The sequence below is a fragment of the Theropithecus gelada genome, chromosome 16 (assembly GCF_003255815.1).
Source record: "Theropithecus gelada isolate Dixy chromosome 16, Tgel_1.0, whole genome shotgun sequence".
Lineage (NCBI taxonomy): Eukaryota > Metazoa > Chordata > Mammalia > Primates > Cercopithecidae > Theropithecus > Theropithecus gelada.
In genome coordinates, this window is record NC_037684.1 from 62,708,890 (window position 1) to 62,732,403 (window position 23,514).

Below are 23,514 nucleotides of genomic sequence, written 5' to 3' on the forward strand. Positions count from 1 at the left end.
GGTCGTATCAGCCTTGACGTGTCCACAGCTGAGCTCATCTCCCTCCAGCCTGGTCCTCCTCTCGTGTCCCCTCTCATTCACTCACTCATTCATTCATTAATTCTACCAACATTTATTGAGTCCCTACCACGCAGCATCATCACCCCCAATCCAGAAGCTATATTGGTGAGCAGAACGGACAGGCTCTGCCTCCATGGAGACCTTGGTCAGGTGTGTAGCACCTGGATCCCTCCTGGTCACCCAGCACGGGCATCTTAGAACTCCTCGCTCTCTGCGTCCAGCCATCCCTGAGTCCTGACTATTCCACCTTCTAATCCTGTCCATGCTTTTCTCTCCATCCCGTGCTCATCATCGCCTGGATTATGGTCTTCCTGTGTTTTGCTTGGGCGACAGCCCCCTAACTGGCCTCCCTGCCTCTGGTTTCTCCTGCCAGTCTGTTCTCCACACAGCCACCAATGGGATCTTTGTACACTCCAAGTTAGACAGGACCACTTCCCTGCTTTAAACTGTTCCGTGGCTCTCCATGACTCCCAGCAGAGAATTTGTGATCTTGGCCTGGTTTCCACCGTTTTCAAGATCTGCCAGGTTTGGGCCCCTGATGACCTCTGAGGGCTCAGCTCCCACTTGCCCTGGGTCTAACCCTGCCTGCACTTACCCCAAGCCTGGATGCCCGCAGCTCTGAGAACGTCCCAAGCTCTCTCCTGCCTCCATGCCTTTGCACATGCCGTTTCACTGTCTACCTGACAAAAACTCATGCTTCAAGACTCAACTCAAAATTTACCACCCTCCTAGCAGCCTTCCCTGCCCTCCCTGGACAAACTGAAGTCCTTTCTCCTCTGTTTGCTAAAAGGGCCTTTTTCAGCCACACACCAGTAGTTGTCAATTGACATGTCCTTCCTCCTCTAGATCAGGGATTTGCAGACTTTTTCTTTGAAAGACCAGATAGTAACGATCTCAGGCTTCGCATTGTGTTACCACTACTCAATTCTGCTCTTGTACTGCAAAAGCAGCCATAGACAATACGTACACAGATGAGCTTGGCTGTGTTCCAATCAAACGTTTTTTATTTAGAGACATTGAAATTCATGTAATTTTCATGTCATGAAATATTATTCCTTTGATTATTCTCTCCATCCATTTGAAAGTGTAAAAACCATCCTTAGCTGACCAGTCACAACAAAACAGGCTGTAGGCTTGATTTGGTCATTATATATCAACTCCTGCTCTGCTCTAGGTCAGGGATTCTTGATTTATTTTTCTGTGCATCAGAATCCCCTGGAGGGCTTGTGAAAAGGTTTCTGAGCCCCTCCCCAGAGTTTCTGATTGAGTAGGTCTAAGAGGGTGGGGGGCGAGGCGGGGCAGAGAATTTGCACTTCTCCTGAGTTCCCTGGTGCTGCTAGTGGGAACCACAGCTTTGGTCACGGAAAGCACATCCGGGTCACAGAAAGCACATCCGGGTCATGGAAAGCACATCTGGGTCACGGAAAGCACATCCTCTGCCCCCCTGGTTCTGTTTGTCTCTGTGCAGCCCCAACAAGCACAGAGTAAGGAACACAATCGCCATTTAAATGTCTACTGGATGAATGGCCAGATGTAGAGACAAGAGTCAGGAGATAAAGGACGAAAGTCTGACTCAGATCTAGGGCAAGTCGCTGCAGCCTCACCTTTCTCCTCTGTCAATGACGAGACTAATAACCTACCTCACAGGGTTGCTAGAGGACCCACCAGATCCACGGGAATGGGATTTGTAGACTGCACATCATGAGGCCCCACCCCGGGGGAGGGAGGCAGGGAGTGGTGAAGAGGAGGGTTGGGCTCTCAAGTTGTGGAGGCCCCGCCCCTGCCCCGAGCTGGCCACTCACCTCCTGCATGAGGTTGCGCAGGAAGATGGCCTTCTGCCGCAGCGGGTCATGCACCAGCCCGTCCGAGAAGAAGATCATGCCCTGTGGGAAGTTGTGCTGGGACAGCCACGACACCACCCGCTGCTTCTGCATGTCCGGCCGCCCCGTGATGTAAAGGATCATGTAGCCCAGGTCCTGCCAGTGCCTGGCGAGACGGCATTAGAAGGGTCCAGCCCTGCCCAGTGCAGGTCACCCAATGCCCAGAAGCCTGCCCTGACCATAGCTGCCCTTCTGAGACGTCAGAGGGACGAGTCTGAGGCATGCTAGGGAGAACAAGGGGGATCCCGAATCCCCTCTCCCGGTTGAGCCCTGGACATCTCCCTGGATGGCCTCCAGGTGCTGCAGGCCCACATCCAAACTCATCTCCTCACCCCTGACCCCTCTGCTCACAGCCACTTCAGAGCCAGAGACAGGCGCCTTTCATTCCCCCCTATTCCCTGTGCCTCCCTCCCTCCTCCTCCAGGAAGAAAGCCTTTCCGTTTCACCAGGCCAGACTCTTTACACCCCCATCCCCCAGCCCTCTCACTTAAGCCCTGCTTCTCATCCTCAGCCCGGGCCCCATCTCTCTCCTGGGCCATTACAAAAGCCTCCTGGTCGGCCTCTTTCCCTGCACCCCCGCTCCTACCCATATGTAACCTGAGCCCTGTAACCCTGGGCAGATGACTCAACCCTGCCCAACCTCCCAGGGTTTCAGTTGCCCCCTCTGTAAAACGGGCATAATAATATGAACTACCTCATAAGGTTGTCCTAAAGATAAAAGGAATTAATCCCAAACATGCGTAGCAAGGTGGTGTGCTTGTGTGGCTGGCTTTATTATTATCCTCCACAGTGTTTCCATGGTGATTTCTGTACATCACAAATCTAACCCCAGCACTCCTTTGCTGAACAGCATCTCCAGCTCCCCAGCACCCTGAGGTAGAGCCTCAAGGCCTCTCTCTGCCTCTGTGGCCATGCCCCTGCTCTGCCCTTGCATATGGGATCCCCCCAGCCCACCCAGAGCTGCTTTGCGGCCGCTGGACAAACCCTGGGCTTTTCTGCTACATAGCTCTCCCCTAGACAGCCCTCATGGCTCCATCTCCTGATATTCACATCTTCCATCTTTCAAGACCCCCCTTCCTCCAGGAAGCCTTCCCTGCTTCCCAGGCAGAATCAGCCTCTTTCCTCTATGCTCTCACAGCACTGTGGGATAGCTCTCTTGGCTGACTTCACGCAGAATCCTGGCTGCAAGATGTCAGATAAGCCCAGACCTGGTTGGGCACCTATATGGCACCTGCCACCAGAACAGTCTAACAGAGATGGGGAGTTCTAAACCTGGGTGATGGTCTGAGGGATCTGGGGATGCTTTACGCTAATGCAGGGGTACAGGGGTCACCTCAGGGATTCTGGTTAGTTCTGACGTGGGGCCCAGTGATATGTTTACGAAAAGGGGAGTTCCTGACGACTGTCGAGGTTTGGTCAGCACCATGTGGCCCCTGGAGCCCGTGGAAGGCAGTGGGAGGACCACGGACCCCCAGAGAGGAAGGACCACAGCCTCCCGTTTCCTGCAGTGGGAGGGGGACCGTGATGCTGGAGGGATTTGTTGTAAGGGCAACAAACGACCTAGCCCTACAAGGGGAAGGTTGGCCCCCTGAAATGGGCTTGAGCCTGACTAGGCCTGTTCCTATGGAGCTGCTGGGCATCTCGAGGGCAGCAGTCTCCCGGGAGCCAGGAGCCAGGCCCGTCTTCTCTCCCCAAAGCCATCACTGTTACTGGAGTGAGGCAGGGCAGTCTCCAGCCCCCAAGAACTTCCAGTGCCTGGCATCTGTCCTACTCTTGAGGTTCTGATCACTTGGAGTCCTGGGTTACACTTTCTCATGCCTGTGACTCATTTTCCCCACCAGACCCTGAGTTTCCTCCAACTTAAGAGCTCACTCTGCATCAGTGCCCAGCACACAGCCTGGCCACAGTGGGCCTCAGAAAGGGATGGATGCGTGCATGAGTGGAGGGAGGGAGGCAGGGAGAGAAGGAAGGAGGGAGAGAGAGAGGGAGGGAGGGAAGAAGGAAAAAAGGAAGGAATTGGGAGGGGGAAGAAGGAAGTGAGGGAGGGAGAGAGGAAGAAACAGACAAGCTGAGGTCTAGAAAGCAGGAGAAATTTTCCCAAGGACACTCAATAAATTACTATTGGAGGTAAAGCCAGGGCTTCCCAGCTCGCAGCCCCAGAGACCAGTAGAATTCCCAGAGCAAATCAGAAAAACAACATATTTCCCCAGGGCTGCTGGCTCCTGCCCCCTAGGGAGACACATCCCTCGTGGAAGGTGGCACTCACCGGACAACGTCCACTGCACCCGGCCGGACCTTGGGGTCGCTTCCCATGATAGACACGCTGGCCGCAAAGGACCCGTCAATGCTGAACACGACGCACTCCATGCCCCGGGGCAACACCGTGAGGTAGCTCATGGCACAGGTCTGGTCGCCCCTGAAAGAAACCTGCCTATGGTCAGCCGTGAGGTCAGGGTCAGACGTTAGCCGGAAGCCAGAGGTCAGCCTGTAGCTGCAGTCAGAGCTCAGTCTGGGTCAAGGTCAGAGAGCACCTGGGTGGCATCTCCTGATGCCACGGCTGGTGACCTCTCCCATCCACTTCTGTCCACGCAGACAGAGATGGGGGCCCAAAAAGAACCCCAAGGGGCCGGGCCCGGTGGCTCACACCTGTAATCCCAGCACTTTGGGAGGCCGAGGCGGGCGGATCACAAGGTCAGGAGATCGAGACTACGGTGAAACCCCGTCTCTACTAAAAATACAAAAAATTAGCCGGGCGCGGTGGTGGGCGCTTGTAGTCCCAGCTACTCAGGAGGCTGAGGCAGGAGAATGCGGGAACCCGGGAGGCGGAGCTTGCAGTGAGCTGAGATCGCACCACTGCACTCCAGCCCGGGCGACAGAGCGAGACTCCGCCTCAAAAAAAAAAGAACCCCAAGGACCCTAAATTCTAGACAGGCCTGGCTGGAAGGGCCATGGAAATGAGAGAAACCCCCCTGAGAATGGCCCCTGGGTCTTACCTGACGACCATCTTCACAGGATAGACGCCGACCCCCAGGCGCCGGGGCCGTGGCACGTTGTATGTGATTCGACCGCTACTGTTGGTGATCTCTGTGTCCAGGTGTACCCAGCGGCCTGAGGACGGCTCTGCCATTACCAGGATGTCCACCTGTGGCAGTGAAGGGGGTCAGGGGATTCCCTGAAGGCTGAGGGGCTACAGGCTTGGCAGAGGGGCTGGGCAGGGAAAATCTGGGCTGAGGTCCCTGCCTGACATTCCCTGGCTCCTGCCACCCTGGCTCCTCATTCATCCTTGGATACTCTGAGCCCATCCTTTCCTCCTTGCTCGCCCTTCCCGGCCCGCCCAAGCAGGTGAGTGACTCCTGGCCCTGTGCTTCCACCCCAGGTAGCTCGGCCCTCCTGATACCCTCACCCCACATGCCATGTGGCTCCACGAGGCACCTGGTGCAGGTGGACTGGCTGAGGAGGGGAGGCCCAGCCCTGGGTACCTTCTCTCCAGTCAGAGCCACCATGTCGAGGGGACCGTACATGAACCGCCCCACCAGAACCTGGGGGCCATCTTCAGCAGCAATCACATCGTTGGCCCGGTGATTAGCCGTGACATTCTGGAAGGACAGAAAGAAGCTGGCTCAGTCCTTGCAAGGGAGGCTCAACCTTGCTTTATCATTGCAGTGTGCCTCAGACTGGCTGGAGGCATATCAACCTGCTGAATCATGTCTCCCTACTAACTTCTGCTAGAGTTTGACAGATGTGTTCCCAGGGAACGTGGGAGAAAAACAGACCGTGAGTCCCCCAAACGCTGTCTGACATGGGTCCTCCAAAGGCGCCCAGGGCTTCCTGCCATTGTATGTTCTCTGCTTTTGTTTTTTTGTTTGTTTTGTTTTGTTTTTTGTTTTTTTGTGTTTTTGAGACGGAGTTTTGCTCTTGTTGCCCAGGCTGGAGTGCCATGGCGCGATCTCGGCTCACCGCAACCTCCGCCTCCCGGGTTCAAGCAATTCTCCTGCCTCAGCCTCCCGAGTAGCTGAGATTACAGGCATGTGCCTCCACGCCTGACTAATTTCATATTTTTAATAGAGACAGGGTTTCTCCATGTTGATCATGCTGGTCTCGAACTCCTGATCTCAGGTGATCTGCCTGCCTCGGCCTCCCACAGTGCTGAGATTATAGGTGTGAGGCACCGCGCCTGGCCTGTTCTCTGCTTTTGACTCTGCTTGGCCCTGAGGGGACAACTGGCCTCACAGCCTGTCCTTCTCTTCTAGATCCCTGAGCTGGAAACTGCCTTTCTTTGGTTCTTTCTTCTACATCACGGCGCACATCCAACGGATATTTACTATCTGTCTTTTTTTTTTTTTTTAAAGATAAAATTTCAAATGCACAAGCGTAGAGAGAGAGAGAAGAGTGTAACAAAGCCTCGTATTCCCGACACCTGCTCCACCACTTAGCAATGAACTCATGGCCATCCTGGTTTCATTCTTCCCTTGCCCAATTCTCCAGCCTTGGCCCCAGCCTCGCCGGGATTATCCTGGAGCAATCCTGGATGCTGCATCATTTTATCTGTGACTGTCTCAACCTCCCTATTCTTCTTCACTTCTGGTTTCAGTTCATTCTGCAGCCTGTGTTGGCCCCGACCAGCCCCCACTCCCAGCCTGGCCTCTAAGACCCTAGTCTCTCAATCTAGTGACCATTCCTTTACTGTGTTGGCCACATTGTCGTCTCTCCCACAACGACATCGCCTGGATGCTGCTAACAGCTTCCTAATGGAGCTCCTTACTCAAACGCAGTCCATGCAACAGATCCTCTGTCTTTATAAAGCACAGATCTATTAACACCCTCCCGGGCTCCCCAGTGCCCTCTGGGTAGAGTCCAGATCCTGAGCTTAGCTTTCTAAGCCTTGCCTGAATGACCTCTTCAGTCTATCTCCTGCTGCTCCCCATCCACACCTTCTGGTCCTTTCTGCCAGGCTCTGCAGCAGCCTCCAGACCTTTGCTCACACCGCCACCCCGCCCCCCACACTGGCTCTAGGTGCCATCCCTGGCCCTCTTCCCCCACATTCCAGCCCATTCACTATGACTAGACTCAGCGTCATCATCGCCAAGAAACACTCCTCGGACTCCTCAAAGACATGTTCTCAACCTCCTTTCGATTCCCACGCATTTTAATTCAATCCAACAAATATCTGCAGACACCTCATCTGCACGGGGTCCCTGAGATAAACTGGAGACACTCAGCCAGGTAGGGGACACAGGCCCCCTTACAGGTGCACTGTCAGGGGAGAGGGAGCAGCTGGTTCATGAATATAAGCACCTGAAAAGATCTGGCATCACTAGTCATTAGGGAAATGCAATCAAAACCACAATGAAATACCCCGTCACACCCACCAGAATGACTAGAATCAAACAGACAGATAATAACAGGGGTTGCTGAAGATGCGGAGAAATCAGAATCCTCATATATTGCCAGTGGGAATGTGAAATGGTACAGTGACTGTGGAAAACAGTCTGGCAGTTCCCTATACGATTAAACATAGTTACCATTTGATCCAGAAATTGCACTTCTAGGCATATATGCGAGAGAAATGAAAACATAGGAGAAATGAAAGACACAAAAACTTATACACGGACGTTCCTAGCAGCATTATTCATAGCAGCCAAAAGGTGAAAACACCAGCGTGGCCGACATGGCGAAACCCCATCTATACTAAAAATACAAAACATAAAAAATAAAAATTAGCCGGACATGGTGGTGAACACCTGTAATCCCAGCTACTCAGGAGGCTGAGGCAGAAGAATCACTTGAACCCGGGAGGGGAGGTTACAGTAAGTTGAGATTGCACCATTGCACTCCAGCCTGGGCAACAGAGCAAGACTCCCTCTCAAAAAAAAAAAAAACAAAAACAAAAACAAAAGCAAGCAAGCAAACAAACAAAAAACAAACAGGTTAAAACAACCCAAATGTCCATCAGGTAGTGAATGGATAAACAAAACATAGCATCTCCATACAACGGGATATTATTCAGCCTCAGAAAGGAATTTCTGACACAGCGACCACGTGGATGAACCTTGAAGACAGTGTGCTAAGTGAAACAGTCAGACACAAATGGTCACATATTACATCATTTCATTGAAATGAAATGTCCAGAATAAGCAAATCTGCAGGCACAGAAAGTCAGTTACTGAGTGCCTGGGGCAAGTGAGGGAGTGTCAGCTAAAGGGTACAGAGCTTCTTTTTGGAGGTTATGAAAAAGCTCTAAAACTGACCATGGTAATTGTTGCACACATCTGTGACTATACTAAAATCCACTGAATTGTACTATCTAAATGGGTAAATTATAGGATATGTGGATTTTATCTCAATAAATATGTTTACCGAAAAAGAGTTGGTTCATGAAGGATTGATCTCCTTCTACCTTTTAGGACTGTTCTTGGGGTCCATGTCTGGCCTTTTCGCCAGACTGGAGGTACCTACCATAGCAATGATTGTGTCTGTACAACCCTATGCTCCACTCTCTACCAGAATGACTGAGACAGAGCAGGCACTGATGATCGTTTGCTGGGTGAATAAATAAATGTATGTACCTCAAACTCCTATTCATCCTTCAATACCCCACAGAGAAGCCTCTTCAGAGAATCCCTGAATGATTTGCCCTGACAATCCTTCTTTCCATAATTGTCTTAATCTGTGCCTTCCTCTATCAAATATCACACCAGGCCATACTCAATGGTAACTGAGACTGAGATCCAGGACTCTTTCTGATTCAAGTCCACATCTACTGTAGCCTGGCATATAGCAATTGCCCCATAACTGGTATCTCCTCACCAACCCTAGTATCTTGGACCCCTGCCCTCAGGGCTCCTGTGGAACCAGGCCTTGGGGAAGCAACTCACACCCCTTGCAGCTGCAGCGCCTGGGCCTCATCTGAGTGTGAGCCCTGGCCTGTCTGGGTGCTGAGCTCCCAAGCCGAAGTGCTTACCTGCCATGCGGACGCCCCAACCCCCAGGCCAGCCCCACCTCCCAGAGGACGCAGTCCCAGCCGCATGCGAACTGAGCACGCACGCACCCTCAGCTTGACCTGAGTCCGCTTACGAAGCCACTTCTCCCGAGGGTTGGCGGGGCTCAGCGCTGCAGGGTCCAGGCGGGCGCTCTCCTTGATGTTCACACTCTCGTAGCGCATCACCTGGCCAAGAGCCGAGCAAGGCCCCGGTCAGGTCTTCTGGCTCCTCTGCTTCCCTCCCAGGGTGTCAGCGCCCACCAGCTTGTGGCCAGCTGAGCCCTGCCCCTGCCACCCCCCAACCTCACAGCCTGGAACCATCAGGAGGCTGCAGACCCCAGCACCTGTGTCCCTGCATTCGTGTCCTGACAGCTGGGGCCAGAGCAGTCTCCCAGTTGGCTCTCTTCCTGAGAGAAATCTCTGCCCCCCTGTGCCCAAACCTGGCAGCCACCTCTATCTGTCCCCACTCTCTGCCCTCCCTCTGTTACAACAGGTGGCCCTTCCTTAAGGCCGGCTCGAGTCCTGATCCCAGCCCCTCCTCGCTTCTTGAGGACATTGCTCCAGCCATGCTCCCCTGTCAATCCCGCAGCGCTGATAAGACTCCCTCTGCTAGATCACTCTCCTTAGCATTCAAATACGCACAATATTGCCCATCTTAAAAAAATGCTCTCTTGGACTCCTCATGCCTCTCCAGTGACCGCCACGTCCCTGCTGTCCTTCACAGCAGCATTCACAGAGGACTTAGCCCATACACTGTCAGCTCCTTCCTCACCTGATCCCTCCTCCACCCACTCCAGTCAGGCTTCTTCTCAATCATTATACGGAAGCCATTCTTGCCAAGGCCCCAGTGACTCCCACCCCACCTATTTCCGGGGTCCTCTCCCTGCACTCTCTGGGTGCTCCAACCTCACGGATGTCCTCTTCTCTCCTTCAGTGGCTTCTCCTCCTCTTCCCGGGGGAGCTCCAGGACTCATCTCTGAACTGCCCTCTCTGTAGGAGCTCCCTTGGTCTGGCACCCATCACCAGTTTTAAATGCCATCCAAGCTCTGATGACACCCACATTTTTCTCTGGAATCCTGATGTCTTCTCTAAGTTCCAGACTCCTCTACTCCCCTTCCATCCCAGCACCTCAGAGGCATCTCACACTTCACATATGCAGACCAGTGGTGGATGTGCCACGTGGGGCACAGGTTTGGGCTGGAGCACCCTGGCCTGGGTGCCACCAGCGGGGGACCCACTTCCAGCCTAGCACACTCTCTCCCACCCCCAAGAACCTACAAATAAAACTCACTTTCCTCCGTCCCCTGCCCAGCGCTGCTCTTCCCCAAGTACAGGAATGGTCACTCAAGCGAGAAACAGGACGTTCTGGGCTCCCCTTTCTCCTACAATGCGGTCATCCGCAAGTGCTCGCACCGTAACGAAAATCTTGCCACTCTGTGGAAATCTTGCCTTCACTCCCTGTCCTAGTCCAAGCCTCCTCTCTAAGCTGGACCCCCGCACTGGCCTCACAACAGGCCTCATGGTTCCTCTCCTGCCCTGAAAACAGCAACCTCAGCCTCAGGGTTTCCTTCAAAAAACACAAGCCTGTTGCTACTTTTCCCTTGCGCACAGCCCTGTAACGGCTTCCCATTGAACTCAATATAAAACCATACCCCCAACCTTGGCCATCGCAGCTGTTCATGAACGTCATGACCCCTACCAGCTCCCCAGACTCCCTCCCGACCAGGCTGTCCTTTGGGCACCGGCCTTTCTGCTATACCTTCTGTTCTGCAGATGAGACCACTGAGACCCAGTGGGGAGTGGGAACTGACTACTCCAGCCTCCAAGTTGAAACACTGGGACATTCTCCTATGTCGTTTATATTTAATTTTCGAGAATGTACCATACCATCAGTCACCCAGGAGCCAACGTCTTTATGAAGCCCATTCTCTGGTCATGTCACTCCCCACTCACGTAGGTGCTGCAATGCCTTCCCCATGCTCTTAGGATCAAGGCCAAAAGCTGAACAGGGTCTGCAGGAATAGCTTCCTCTCCAGCTGGAGAAGGGCGGTACCCCCTCCCGGTGGCTGTGGGCAGGCCCGCGACTGCGCAGTGGTACCTGTCTCAGGATGAAGGCCACCACGTCCGTGGACTCCCAGTAGCTGGCGTGGAAGAGGTGGGGCAGGGCCACGGTGGGGAAGGCCGTGAGGACATCAGGGCAGTACAGGGCGTAGTCGATCCTCTTGCTTCCCCACCACTTGGCTGTGACTGTGGGTCGGAGAGGAAGGTGAGGGTGTGTGGCCAGCCCAGGGCCTCCCTCGAGGGGCAGTGGGGTCTCCCATTGCCCAGACCAGTGGTGGATGCGTCACGTGGGGCACAGGTTTGGGCTGGTACCCTGGCCTGAAGGAGGCCTGGGGAATGCGCTGCTCTTCCTCTTTCCTTCTCAAAACCCTCCAGCCCTCCGCTAAGATGTACGCACCAAGCCTGTGCCCAGGAAGGAGGGCCAGACCCACAGAGACGTCCACAGTCTCACCCAGGGCTACCGCTCAGTGGCAGTTCCCAGTGGGCTCTGCCTGAAGTCGGGGTGGAGACTATGTCTGGAGGGTTCAGGACTTCCTTAATGGTCAGAGGTCAGAGCCCTGCCCAGGTTCAGAGGTCAGGGCTCTGTTTGAGGTCAAAGCTCAGACCCCGTCAGGAATCAGGGGTCACTGCTCTCTTCAAGGTCAGAGCTCTGATTTGAGGCAGGGTCAGCGTTCAGGGCTCTGTCCAGGGTCAGAGGTCAAGGTTCCTCCAAGGTCAGAGCTCAGTCTGGGGCCAGAGTGAGGATGTGGACCGATGCTGGATCTCTACCAGCAGACGCCCGGCTCTCTAAAGGCAGAAGCAGCCCCCAGGACTTCCTTCACCCTCTTCCTACCCAAGGACCTGCCCTCAGCAGCTCTAGCAGTGACCCAGCAACCACCCAGAGGAAGGTTCCCCTCCCCCGAGTCCAGGCAGGGCCCCAAAAGGACCTCACTCACTGCGGGAGGCCCCCACGGGTGCCATGCTGTCCGAGGACTCCGAGCTTTCGCTGTGGGAGCTTCCCTCGCTCATCCTCCGTCCTGGGCGCCGGAACCTCAAGGCCTGGCGGGGCGAGGCAGGGGCGTCCGGAAGTGGCGGGCTGTCCCGGGAGCCGCCCTCCAGGAAGAGGGGGCTGTGCGTGTGTAGGGCATCAGCTGGAGGGGGAGTTTCAAGGTCAGGCTGAGTCACGTGTCTCCAGCAGAGCTGCCCACTCAGTGCCAGCCCTGTGCTAGGTGGGAGGCTGGGCACTTGGAAGAGCCAGCCCTGGCCCTGCTCACTTGCCAGCCCAGCAGGCACCTGCCCCTCTCACTGTGCCCACCCCACCAGCCCCCTGGGCCTGAAGGGACCCCGTTGCCACAGCACATCGCCGCATTTACCTCCCTGCAGCTGTGAGTTACGCAGAGTCCCAGCCATCACCTCTACCCCCAATAAAGCTGCAGAGGGAGCGTCTGGGACATTGCCCCAAAAGCACCAGCTGAGGTCCCAGGAGTGACTCACAGCCATGTCCTCTCTTATCCAACTCCTCCCCTGCGCCACAAAGGATTGAGGCTGCCTCTGGAAGGGAATGGGGACTCCTGCCGGAGAGCTAGGATAGCCTCAGGGGAGGGAGGGGAGTCCCCTGACCAAAGAGGGACCCATGGGGGAGGGGGTTTCCAGCCTAGCCGACCTAGACCTAGTGAAGCTCCAGGAAGGCAGGGATTTGGAAACAAAGGCTCCATTGAATTAGGGGTGAGGAAGGCATGGTTTTTAATCCTGAATCAGCCCCAAGCACAGCTCCCCCATCCCTGACATAAACCTCTGAGCAGGCTTAGGCTAAACATCCTCAAGTAGGGCGTGGAGCCAAGGCTCTGATTTCTAAGCTGCTGACTGTCCATTACAGGCCTCCCATCGATGACACACTCGATCCATGCCCGGATCACCCCACTTGACCCTGGAGGCCACTGGCTCTTCGCCAAACCACCTGCCCTCACTCCTTCTGTTCTCCCCACCTAGAAGATCTCAGTCCTCATCCTCTAGCTCTTCTCCACCTGTCCAAATGCACCTCCCCTGTCTGGACCCTAATCAAAGGCCACCTCTTCCATCAAGCCCACCAGGATGGCACACTTTCTGCCCTACCCCTCCAGAGTCCAGGCTGGGCACTCACAAATAGCTTAGAGCACGGATCCCTGGACCTGCCATCAGGTCTGAAAGCTCAAGTGTTACACCAGCCCTGGCCACAGGAGTGCATCCGGGAGCCTGTTGGGGGACAGAGCCTGGGTCTCTGAGCCCCAATATGCCTCAGACGGAGCAGGTGCTTAGCACAGGTGGGCGACTCTGAAGACAGGGGAGTCAGCTAACCTTCTGTTCTCACAGCCCCTGCTCAGGTGAGCTCGCTGAGAGCTTAGAGGGGCTGAACGGGCTGGGGCCCCACCTCCAGCTCAGCACACTCTCTCCCACCCCCAAGAACCTACCGAGGAGGAGGGACTGCCCATCGCCCAGTGGGAACCTCTGGTAGCGAGGCACGCTGACAGGCGGCACCAGGTGGAACTTAGGCTCCAGCAGTGGCTCAAGCCGTGAGGCAGAGGGGTCTGCGCAATGGAAGAAGCTGTAGACCTGGCTGCAGGCAGGACGCACCTGGAAGCCTGGGGTGAGTGGGAAGACAGAGGGAAGCCCCTTTCTAGTACCTGCTCCCTGGGCCCTAGGAGGCTCCCTGGAGTGTCGCCTGGAGTAGCCTACTCCCCTCTCAAGAGCCTCCCCGGGCTCCCTGCTCCCCACGGGAACAAAGCCGTTACGTTCAGTTTGTCTCCCCACCCAAGAGTGCAGTGATAGGCACTCAGCACTGCAGCCGTGGTGCACAGCTGCCCTTCCTCAATCAGGCTCGCAGCTTTCCTTTCTCTGTGCCTTTGCTCAAACCATCCCTTCTCCTTGCGGGCCTTCCCTCCACCATTTCCATGGGGCAGCTCCTTTAGATTCTTCCGGTTTTCACTCAGTTACCACCTGACCTAGGAAGCCAACCCAGGTTCCTTCAGGCAGGTCAGCTGCCCCTTCCGCAGGCCTCACGGCTGTAAACGCTCCGTTCCCAGGCCTGCTGCTGCGGAGTTCCAGGTTTGCCAGAGTTGGTGGAACACGTCTCTCGCTGACCAGCAGGTGTCTCCACTGAGGCCTCCACCTCATCGGCGGGCCTCCCTGTCCTTCTAGAACAGGGACTGGACCCTTCAGCATCCCGGAAGCCCTAGGGTTCACTAGTGACATTGAGGGCAACCATGGAGTTCTGCCTCCGCGCCTCCATTTCTACCAGAACCCTTCCCACTTTATCTGTTCCATATCGTAGTTCATCAGTAAACTCTGGCCAAAAGCATGGATCTGTGGATACCCAAGGTGCCCTGCAGCCTCAGACGGTCTGTGCTTCAGTCCTTAAGAGTCACGGCTACCCTCCCCACCCCCATGCCTGCTGGTGCCAATCACCTGGTGTGTACATTTTAGAGGAGCAGGAAAAGGCATTCAAGGTTGCAGGTATTAGCTTAGCCGGGCACAGTGGCTCACGCCTGTAATCCCAGCAATTTGGGAGGCTGAGGCAGGCGGATCACTTGAGGTCAGGAGTTTGAGACCACCCTGGCCAACACGGTGAAACTCCATCTCTACCAAAAATACAAAAATTAGCCAGGTGTCATGGTGGGCACCTGTAATCCCAGCTACTAAGGAAGCTGAGGCAGGAAAATTGCTTTAACCCAGGAGGCAGAGGTTGCAGTGAGCTGAGATCATGCCACTGCACTCCAGCCTGGGCGATAGAGTGAGACTCCATTTCAAAAAAAAAAAAAAAAAGGTTGCAGGTATTGTGTAGAGCAAAGGCACTTGCGGTGGGCTTGGGGCTATGCGGGGGTGGGTGGTGAGACCAACCTGGCAGTCTGTCTGCCTCAGTACAGGAGAAAGAGAGGGTGGGAGGCAAGAGGGTGAATATTCTGTCTTCTCTTCCCCATAGGGCATGACCACTGGACAATGGGGCCACAAAGAGCCAGGGGCACTTGATGTGGAGAGTGAAATCCATCTGAAGCTGCCTCACCTTCGTCCTGTGGTCCTGTGTCGGGAGGGAAGCGGCTCCTCTCTCCCTCTACCCTCTCTCCTCTCTTTCCACCTATCCCAACTCTGTGACCCTCCTGTCCCCATCCCCGACTCCACTCCCCTCATTCCGAGGCCCTGACACGGTGGCCCCAGTGACACACGGGCACCTCAGGCCCCCGCCCACACCATCCCTACCGTCCAGCCCAGGCAGCACCGTCCTCCGCATGGCCAGGACCAGGCCCAGTGGCGAGCCAAAGAGGAAGAAGTCGGACACATCGAAGTCAAAGCGGCCCAGGCTGACCTCGGGGAGCTGTGGCCCTGCCGCCGCCGGGGTCTCAGACTCATCCTTTAGCACGCTGGAGTGGATGCTGTGGAGGGAGGAGGATGCGGGGCAGGGCAGGTCAGGGAAGGACCGAGAATGCGGGAGTGTTCACTCAGCAGCACAGCCTGAATTCTGAGCACGGAGTGCCCAACCCTCCATCTCTGGGACGGGCTGAGAGTCCACCTACTGCACACCACCCACAGTCAGCACTGGCCACCAAGGCCTGGCTGATATTTGACTAGAAAAGGAATCAACAAACTTTTTCTGCAAAGGGCCAGAGTCAGTATTTCAGACTTTGTGAACCGTGTGGTCTCCATTGCATCTAGTTAACTCTGCTGTTGCAGCACGAACGCGCCCATGGACGGTGATTAAATATGCATGGCTTGGATCCAATAAAATGTTACTTACAAAAACAGGATGAGCACCTGGGGCGCCCGAGCATCCTACACACCGGCAGGCCTGCCTCATCACGCTGGCTTTGTGATGGCCATGCTGAGGATTCCTGCACTGTGTATCAGACAAGCCCAGCCTGCCCAGCACCCAGCTGGCTAACGTCAGTTCTGTTCTGCTGGCACCAGGGCTTTCATCCTAACTCCCGTTCCAGGCAACCCGCAGACACAGATGCAGACAGCTTGGTCTCCCCACCCCCAGCCCCAGCCCACAGATGAAGTAGAGCTTAAGGAGAAAAATGTGAGACACACAGAATTCCAACCCAGGTGCCCACTGCCGCGGGAAGAATCCGAGTTACGTTCAGCCACAGACCCAGAGTAGGGCGCTGAGAATCAGAAGGAAACCTGGGCACCTTCCTTATCTTCCAGCCAGTGTTAGCTACAGCTTAAAGTGAATCGATTAACTGAATGCAAAGCAACTAAACTACTTGAGTTAGAGGAGAACAAACTTTAGAAAGAGCCATTGAAATCGTGGGGACAAGGGCCCTACCCTTGGGAGTGAGCGAGTCGGCAAAGTTGAATCCTCAGTCCCCACGCTCCCTCCTGCCTCTCGCAGTGTGAGCATCTCACAGTGAGACGATGACTCTGATGTTTAACAATACATATTTCATGTACAGCGTGGTCCCTAAACACACGCCAACTACTTAATTGCCAGAGAAACCACCATCTGTCCCTGCACCAGAGGGGAAAGCTGGCTGTGTCAGACCAGCTCCTGGAAGCCTCCAACTTCTCGTCACTCTCCCAATTTGGGGCTCTCCTAAAGGATTCTTCAAGGATGAACCAGGAATGTTGAGATTTTTTTTCACCTTGCAAGCCTCACTAGAAGGTAGCTGCTTTTCTGAAGGATCATCTGTCAGCAGGGCTTTAAACATTCAGAGATTTCAATGGGCAGAGCCTTTGACCTAGTAACTCTTCCTCCAGGAGTCCATCCAAATATAATCACCCTAATATACACGCTAATGTTTATGCACAAAAATGTTCACTGTAGGGCTATTTATACTGCTAAGGAATTGGAAATAGCCAAAATGCCTAATTATAGGGATTAAGTAAACTGATCTCCATTCACTCGATATTATATTGCCATTAAGAATATTTATCAAGTATTTTTAATTATATCAGGAAAAGATCACAATATAAAGGGTTTTTTTTTTTTTTTTTTTTTAAGTAAAACGATCTTAAAAGCATGTAGAAGGAAATAGTCTCAATGTTAACAGTGAGACGATTGGCTTCCTCTGGGTGGTGAGATGATACGTTTTCCAAATGTTGTAATGACCTCAAGGTACCACTTGGGTAAGGAGGAAGGAGAAAGAAAGGTAGAAGAGCGCCGAGGCGCAAAGGAAAAAGAAAGAGGCTTTCCTTCCAATTGGGGTCCAAGTTCAATTAATTTGTAAGCTGAATTAATGTGCAGATAATGTGTTTAGCCCATGTTGATGAACATGTCTCTTCTAGAAAGTTAAAGGGTAGGCAGTTCTGTAGAGGAACCTGCCTGGCCCACAAACAAAAGTGTGTTGGATTAGAAAGCACTGAACGTGGGATAGGGAGACCAGAATGACGATCCCAGCTCTTCCGTTACTGGCCGCATGACCCCTACTTGGCCCTTTCTTTCCCTGTGAGAAATAACAACGCACACCTAGGGTGACTCACAAAAAATAGTCACAGCTGTTATTCCACCAGGTTCTTAAAACCATGCAGTGAAGCAGGCTGGGCAGCATTTATCTTTTTGCAGAAGAAAAGCCGAGGCTCAGAAAAAGACGACTGTTCCCAGTCTCTCTGCAAGTCCGAGCAAGGCAGGGACAGGGACCAGGTTCCAGAGTCTCAGTACAGGGCCGATGGCAAGTAGCCTCGGTCCCTCAGTGCAGGGCCGACGGCAAGTGGCCTCGGTCCCTCAGTGCAGGGCCGACGGCGAGTGGCCTCGGTCCCTCAGTGCAGGGCGGACGACGAGTGGCCTCGGTCCCTCAGTGCAGGGCGGACGGCCAGTGGCCTCGGTCCCTCAGTGCAGGGCGGATGGCCAGTGGCCTCGGTCCCTCAGTGCAGGGCGGATGGCCAGTGGCCTCGGTCCCTCAGTGCAGGGCGGACGGCCAGTGGCCTCGGTCCCTCAGTGCAGGGCGGACGGCCAGTGGCCTCGGTCCCTCAGTTCAGGGCGGACGGCCAGTGGCCTCGGTCCCTCAGTGCAGGGCCGACGGCGAGTGGCCTCGGTCCCTCAGTGCAGGGCGGACGACGAGTGGCCTCGGTCCCTGAGTGCAGGGCGGACGGCCAGTGGCCTCGGTCCCTCAGTGCAGGGCCGACGGCGAGGGGCCTCGGTCCCTCCGTGCAGGGCGGACGGCCAGTGGCCTCGGTCCCTCAGTGCAGGGCGGATGGCCAGTGGCCTCGGTCCCTCAGTGCAGGGCGGATGGCCAGTGGCCTCGGTCCCTCAGTGCAGGGCGGATGGCCAGTGGCCTCGGTCCCAGCATTTCAATGCTTATCTGTGGGCCCCCACGGAAGGGCCTGGGACATATGACTGGTCACAGCCCTCCCAGTTGACTCTGAGCCAAGGTCTTCTTGCTCTGGGTGCTTTGACAGAATGCAAGCAGGGGACAGGGAGGGGCTACCTTGAGAGGAAGGCATGATGCTGGGTGATGGCCTCGCAGTCATAGGTGGAGGAGTCGCTCTGTTTCCGTGGCAACGGCCTCTTGGGCTCCTCATCCTCCAACCCACTGGAGATGTCAATGTTGCTTTTGCTGAGACGCTTGCTGCTGGCCAGACTGCAATCTTCCTCCACCGCAACTGGGGTGTCCTTTGGGACCGAACAGGGGACAGGAGAAAAAAGGACTGTTGTCACGGGAGACTCTGGGGCCCTGTCTCCTCCCCTCAAGCACAAACCAACCCCTTCATCCTAAGATGTGAGGGGCTACCCTTCTTCCAAAAGACACAGGAAGCCACGTCATAATCATGGTAGGATTTTAGGCATAGGCTCTCTCCCGCATCCACAGGATTGACATTCCCGCTGGGACGCTGGACGGCTGTCGAAGGAGCCAAATCCAGCTCTCCGGGCCTCAGTTTCCACACCTGTCATAATAATCCCCTGCTACTCTTATGGGATTAGGAATACACTTCTTCTTTTTCTTTTTTTTTTTTCTTTTTTGAAACAGAGCCTCCCTCTGTCACCCAGGCTGGAGTACAGTGGTACGATCTTGGCTCACTGCAAACTCCGCCTCCTGGGTTTAAGTGATTCTCGTGCCTCAGCCTCCCGAGTAGCTGGGATTACAGGCGCGCACCACCACGCCCGGCTAATTTTTGCATTTAGTAGAGACGGGGTTTCACCATGTTGGCCAGGCTGGTCTCAAACTCCTGACCTCAAGTGATCTGCCCAACTCGGCCTCCCAAAGTGCTGGGATTACAGGCATGAGCCACTGCGCCCAGCTGGATTATGATACACTTCTTTGTAACCTGGATGTCATGGTGCCAACGTGAAGAACCAGCACTGTCTCCCTGAGGGGCGGGCCCTACCTCTGTGGGCACAGCCCTCCCGCAGTCCTGCCCCCCAGCCGTACCTGGGTGCTGCTGATGCTCCCCTTCCGGCTGCTGCTGGCAGGGCTGTCCCCTGAGGGCCCCGCACTGTAGCAGATGGCATCGAAGGCCAGGAGGCCCCCCACACAGTCCCCGATGAGACATACCTGGAAGAGATGCAGCTGGGACTGCAGGCCTGCCCATTGCTGGCCCCTCACCCCACACCCGGCCAGAGCAGTGCTGCCTCCTCACAGGAGAATGAGAACTCGTCCTTGGGAGGCGTTGAGAGAGCCCAATTGGGAAACAGTGTGCAAACTGGGGGGTCAGGGTTGACGTCGGCCCAGGTCAGCCCAGGGACGGGGAGAAGGCTATTCTCAGGGGTCGGACTTGGGCTGGAGAGCAGCATGGGCTCAGAATCAGAACTCAGACTGTTGGCCTCCGTTTTTCCATCTGTAAAATGAGGGCAAACTCAGAGATCTCAAAAGCCGACTTTGAGCTCAGAGGCTGATTCGAGAACAGCCTGGCCTTGGTCCTTTCAGTAGATTCCAGCCTCTCTCCCAGGCAGGGGCCGGAACAGGGGGAGGGGAGAGGAGGGGAGGACGGGCTGTCCTACCTGCCCACTGAAGCCGATCCCATCGGAGGACTTCAGGAACTCTCTGTAGACCTGGTTGGCTCGCTCGATGACGGTGGCGACAGCGTCCTGGTACTGCGGGGAGGAGATGGCCAACAGGGGAAGGGCGGCCAGAGGGACGTGGTCCTGGCTGCTGCTGAGGCAGCCCTCATCGTGGCTGTAGGGGTTCAGGCTGCAGACAGGGGCCCAAGGTGAGCCCAGCCAGGATCGGGCAGGTTGGCAGGTTTGGGGCTGAGAATCAGGCAGAAGAGAGCGCATACTGGCCCGGAATTGGGCTCCCGGGACCCTTCAGGAAGACCCAGGCGGGAGCCGTGTGGGGAGGAGAGGGGAAGAGGATTCAAGCCTACACTGACTCCCTGTGTGTCCTTCCTGTGTTGGCCATGGGTGTGGGTCCTGGGGTCCCTGTGACTGTGGTCTCTATTGCCCTCTTCTGCATGGCCCCAAAGGACACCCCAATCATAGAGGAAGAAGTCAGCTGAGCAGTCAGCTAGTGTGGAACATATCATCATGGCAGACTTCCTGGAGGAGGTGGGGCTGGAACTAGGCCTCATGGAAGGCTTTGAAGAAGCTGGGAAAGGAGAAGACAGGGCATGCCAGGCTTGGGGTTCACATGTTGGCCACAGCTTGGAGCTGGGCACATGGCTACAGACATGATGTGTTCACTGTGTCACTGGGAGAAGATCAGAGCTTTCATTAGCTTTGCAGAAAGTTCTGTGACCCCAGAGGGGGCTGAGAGCCTGCCCAACAGTGTCCAGTCAGCAGATGGTCCAGACTTTGCATTGGTGCCCTCAACTCCCTACCTTCCCACTAGGAAATGCCTCCCTCTCTGGGCAGCTCAGACTCACTTGAGACCAGTGCCTCCGAGTCACCTGCCCCTGCCTCTGCCCCAACCTCTGCTTCTGTTCCCTGGGGCTTCCGACCCAGGTGCACTGTCGGACCTGGCTGGTTAGGAAGGACCATAGCGGGAGGCTGGGAACTCTCCACCCCTGTCCAGAGCCTGCCCTTCCCCCTTAGCCCAAGCTCAGGCTGATGGAGCCCAATGCAGATCCCACTGGCACTCGACAGAATCTGGGGCAGGTGACAGGGCTCGAGCACTCTCAGCAGGTGGCAGAGTCCTCGTGGTGTACAAGGTTGGCCCTGTCAGCCATTCCTCATCTCCAAAGAACACAAATTAGAGGAAACAGGCCTCGATTGCAGCGGAGAGATTTTAATTAGCGGAGAAAGAGCTCCCTCCCAGCCGTGATTACGGGGTGATGAATGGCCCTGGCAAGGAGCTGCCTGGGGGAGAACTAAGCTCCCTCCTGCCGGCCTGCGAATGGCTGGGCCATCCGTCTTCCTGGAGATAGAGGTGACCCAGCTCTGGAGGTCAGATGTCCTGGGGACAGGTACAGGGGTTCCTGAGATGGATGATGAACTTGCACAGTGAAGTCCTGGACTGGCAGAGGGACAACGGAACATGCTATGCCACCAGCTAGGCAGTGAGCAGGTGTCAGAGATGCAGATTCCGGGGCACCTCCCTCCTGAATCAGCCACCGCCCGGGGGAGGCCTGGACATCTCGCAGTTTAACAAGAATCACGCCAGGGATGTGGGCAATTAACCAGGTTGCGGAATTACGGACCTAATCTTCCTTCCTTCCAACTCTGATGGAGATCTGCCCGCAATTCCTGGTGGTGTCCAAGGAATGCAGATAAATCAGAGTCTCTGACTTTCCCCCTATCCAGAGGGGGAAAAGGAAGGCCCAGGGAAGGGAAGGGGCTTGCCCATGCTCTCTCCCGACCAGCTGGAAGCTCCAGGGCAGGGGACTCTGGCCCTCCCCGCACGGAGCCCTCCTCAGAGCCACATCTGACTGAGAACAGTGGCTCCCATTCTCCTGGGGAATTGGGGGTGCGGTGTGCCCCACACACCTGGCACTCTGCTAGGGGCCTCTTCGCACCTTCCCCAGCTCCGGAGCCCCAGGGTATGAGGGCCCTGCCTGAGGGCTGGGCTCTGCAGTGGCCCCAAGTCTCTGGCAGGGTCCTGTGAGGGGGAGAGGCAGAATGGAGGTGCAGAGGCCTCCCTCCTGCCCCCGACTGAAAGTTCCCAGCTGCCAGCCCCAGCGATCTGCCAAATACCTACAGGATTTGGGCCCTGCAGGCATTTGGGTCATTTTTTACACATATGACTGCTGAGAGTCCAGGTATCCACCCGGCCCCAGGCACTTACTTTTAGCTAGTTCAACAGGACAGGTAGACGGGGAGCACTGCAGTCCTCAGGGCCTGGAGCAGTGGGTGGAGCTCCCAGAGGCCCCACACCCTGGAGGTCCCCTCAGTTTGTCCCCCACAGGTACCAGGGCCCACAGTGGGCAAGGATATGCCAGCGTCAGCAGTGAGCAAGCTACCCGGCGCTCAGCCAGCCCTTCTGTGCACACATCCTTCCCTCCTTTCTCCCCACCAGCTGGGTTCCCTACTGCGAGCTGGAAGTCTCCCTCCCCAGCCCACTCTCCACCTGCAGAGAGAGCCCCTCTTCCAGCCAGGAGGAAGATGATGTGAGTGACAGCTAGCATCCCCGAGGCTGGCATCCCCATGGTTAGCATCTCCGAGGCTGGCATCCGCATGGCTAGTATCCCTGAGGCTAGCATCACATGTCCAAGGCTGGCATCCCCATGGCTAGATCCCTACAGCTAGTATCCCCAAGGCTGGCATCCCCATCGCTGGATCTCTAAGGCTGGCATCCCTATGGCTAGTATCCCCAAGCTTGGCATCCCCATAGCTAGTATCCCCGAGGCTAGTATCCCCATGGCTAGATCCCCACAGCTGGCATCACCAAGGCTGGCATCCCCAAGGTTAGCATCCCCAAGGCTGGCATCCCCAAGGTTAGCATCCCCAAGGCTGGCATCCCCATAGCTAGTATCCCTGAGGCTAGTATCCCCATGGCTGGATCCCCACAGCCGGCATCCCTAAGGCTGGCATCCCCATGGCTAGTATTCCCAAGACTAGTATCCCCAAGGCTGGCATCCCCATGGCTGGATCTCTAAGGCTGGCATCCCTATGGCTAGTATCCCCAAGCTTGGCATCCCCATAGCTAGTATCCCCGAGGCTAGTATCCCCATGGCTGGATACCCACAGCTGGCATCCCTAAGGCTGGCATCCCCATGGCTAGCATCCCCAAGGCTGGCATCCTCAAGGCTAGTATCCCCATGGCTGGATCCCCACAGCTGGCATCCCTAAGGTTGGCATCCCCAAGGCTGGCATCCCCAAGACTGGCATCCCTATGCACTTTCTACGTTTTGGACACTGTGTTGAGTGCTTCACACACATTAGCACACAGACTCTTCAAAACCACCCTGAGAGGTTATTTACTAAGGCTACCTTCATTGTATAGATTAGGAAACTGAGATAAGGAGAGGTTCAACACGTTCCCCTGATCACACAGCCAGGATTCAGATCCATGCGGCCTGAGAGCCCACACACTTAGCCATGGTATGCAAACCCAAAAGTCACTGCTCCAGGAAGTCCTCTCTGGCCTTTCTCGGAGAGCCCACAGTGCCCTGTTCCTCCTCCATCACAGCACTGTGATATCATGAGGTAGACAGATAGATCAGATAGATAGATAGATAGATAGATAGATAGATAGATAGATAGATAGACAGACA

At 55.5% G+C, this 23,514-nt stretch overlaps 1 protein-coding gene across 1 annotated transcript in view; it reads right to left on the bottom strand.

Moving 5' to 3' along the window:
* PITPNM3 (PITPNM family member 3) overlaps positions 1-23,514 on the bottom strand; it is an 84,959-nt gene that overhangs the window by 4,866 nt on the left and 56,579 nt on the right. Inside the window, exons 6-17 of the mRNA XM_025362595.1 lie at positions 19,865-20,054; positions 19,296-19,418; positions 18,354-18,538; positions 15,190-15,362; positions 13,407-13,577; positions 11,916-12,110; positions 11,018-11,166; positions 8,989-9,105; positions 5,420-5,536; positions 4,934-5,082; positions 4,207-4,356; positions 1,863-2,046 (exon numbers count right to left, since the gene is read on the bottom strand). Coding sequence (XP_025218380.1) covers positions 1,863-2,046; positions 4,207-4,356; positions 4,934-5,082; positions 5,420-5,536; positions 8,989-9,105; positions 11,018-11,166; positions 11,916-12,110; positions 13,407-13,577; positions 15,190-15,362; positions 18,354-18,538; positions 19,296-19,418; positions 19,865-20,054 — 1,903 coding nt within the window. The remainder of the gene's footprint in view (positions 1-1,862; positions 2,047-4,206; positions 4,357-4,933; positions 5,083-5,419; positions 5,537-8,988; positions 9,106-11,017; positions 11,167-11,915; positions 12,111-13,406; positions 13,578-15,189; positions 15,363-18,353; positions 18,539-19,295; positions 19,419-19,864; positions 20,055-23,514) is intronic.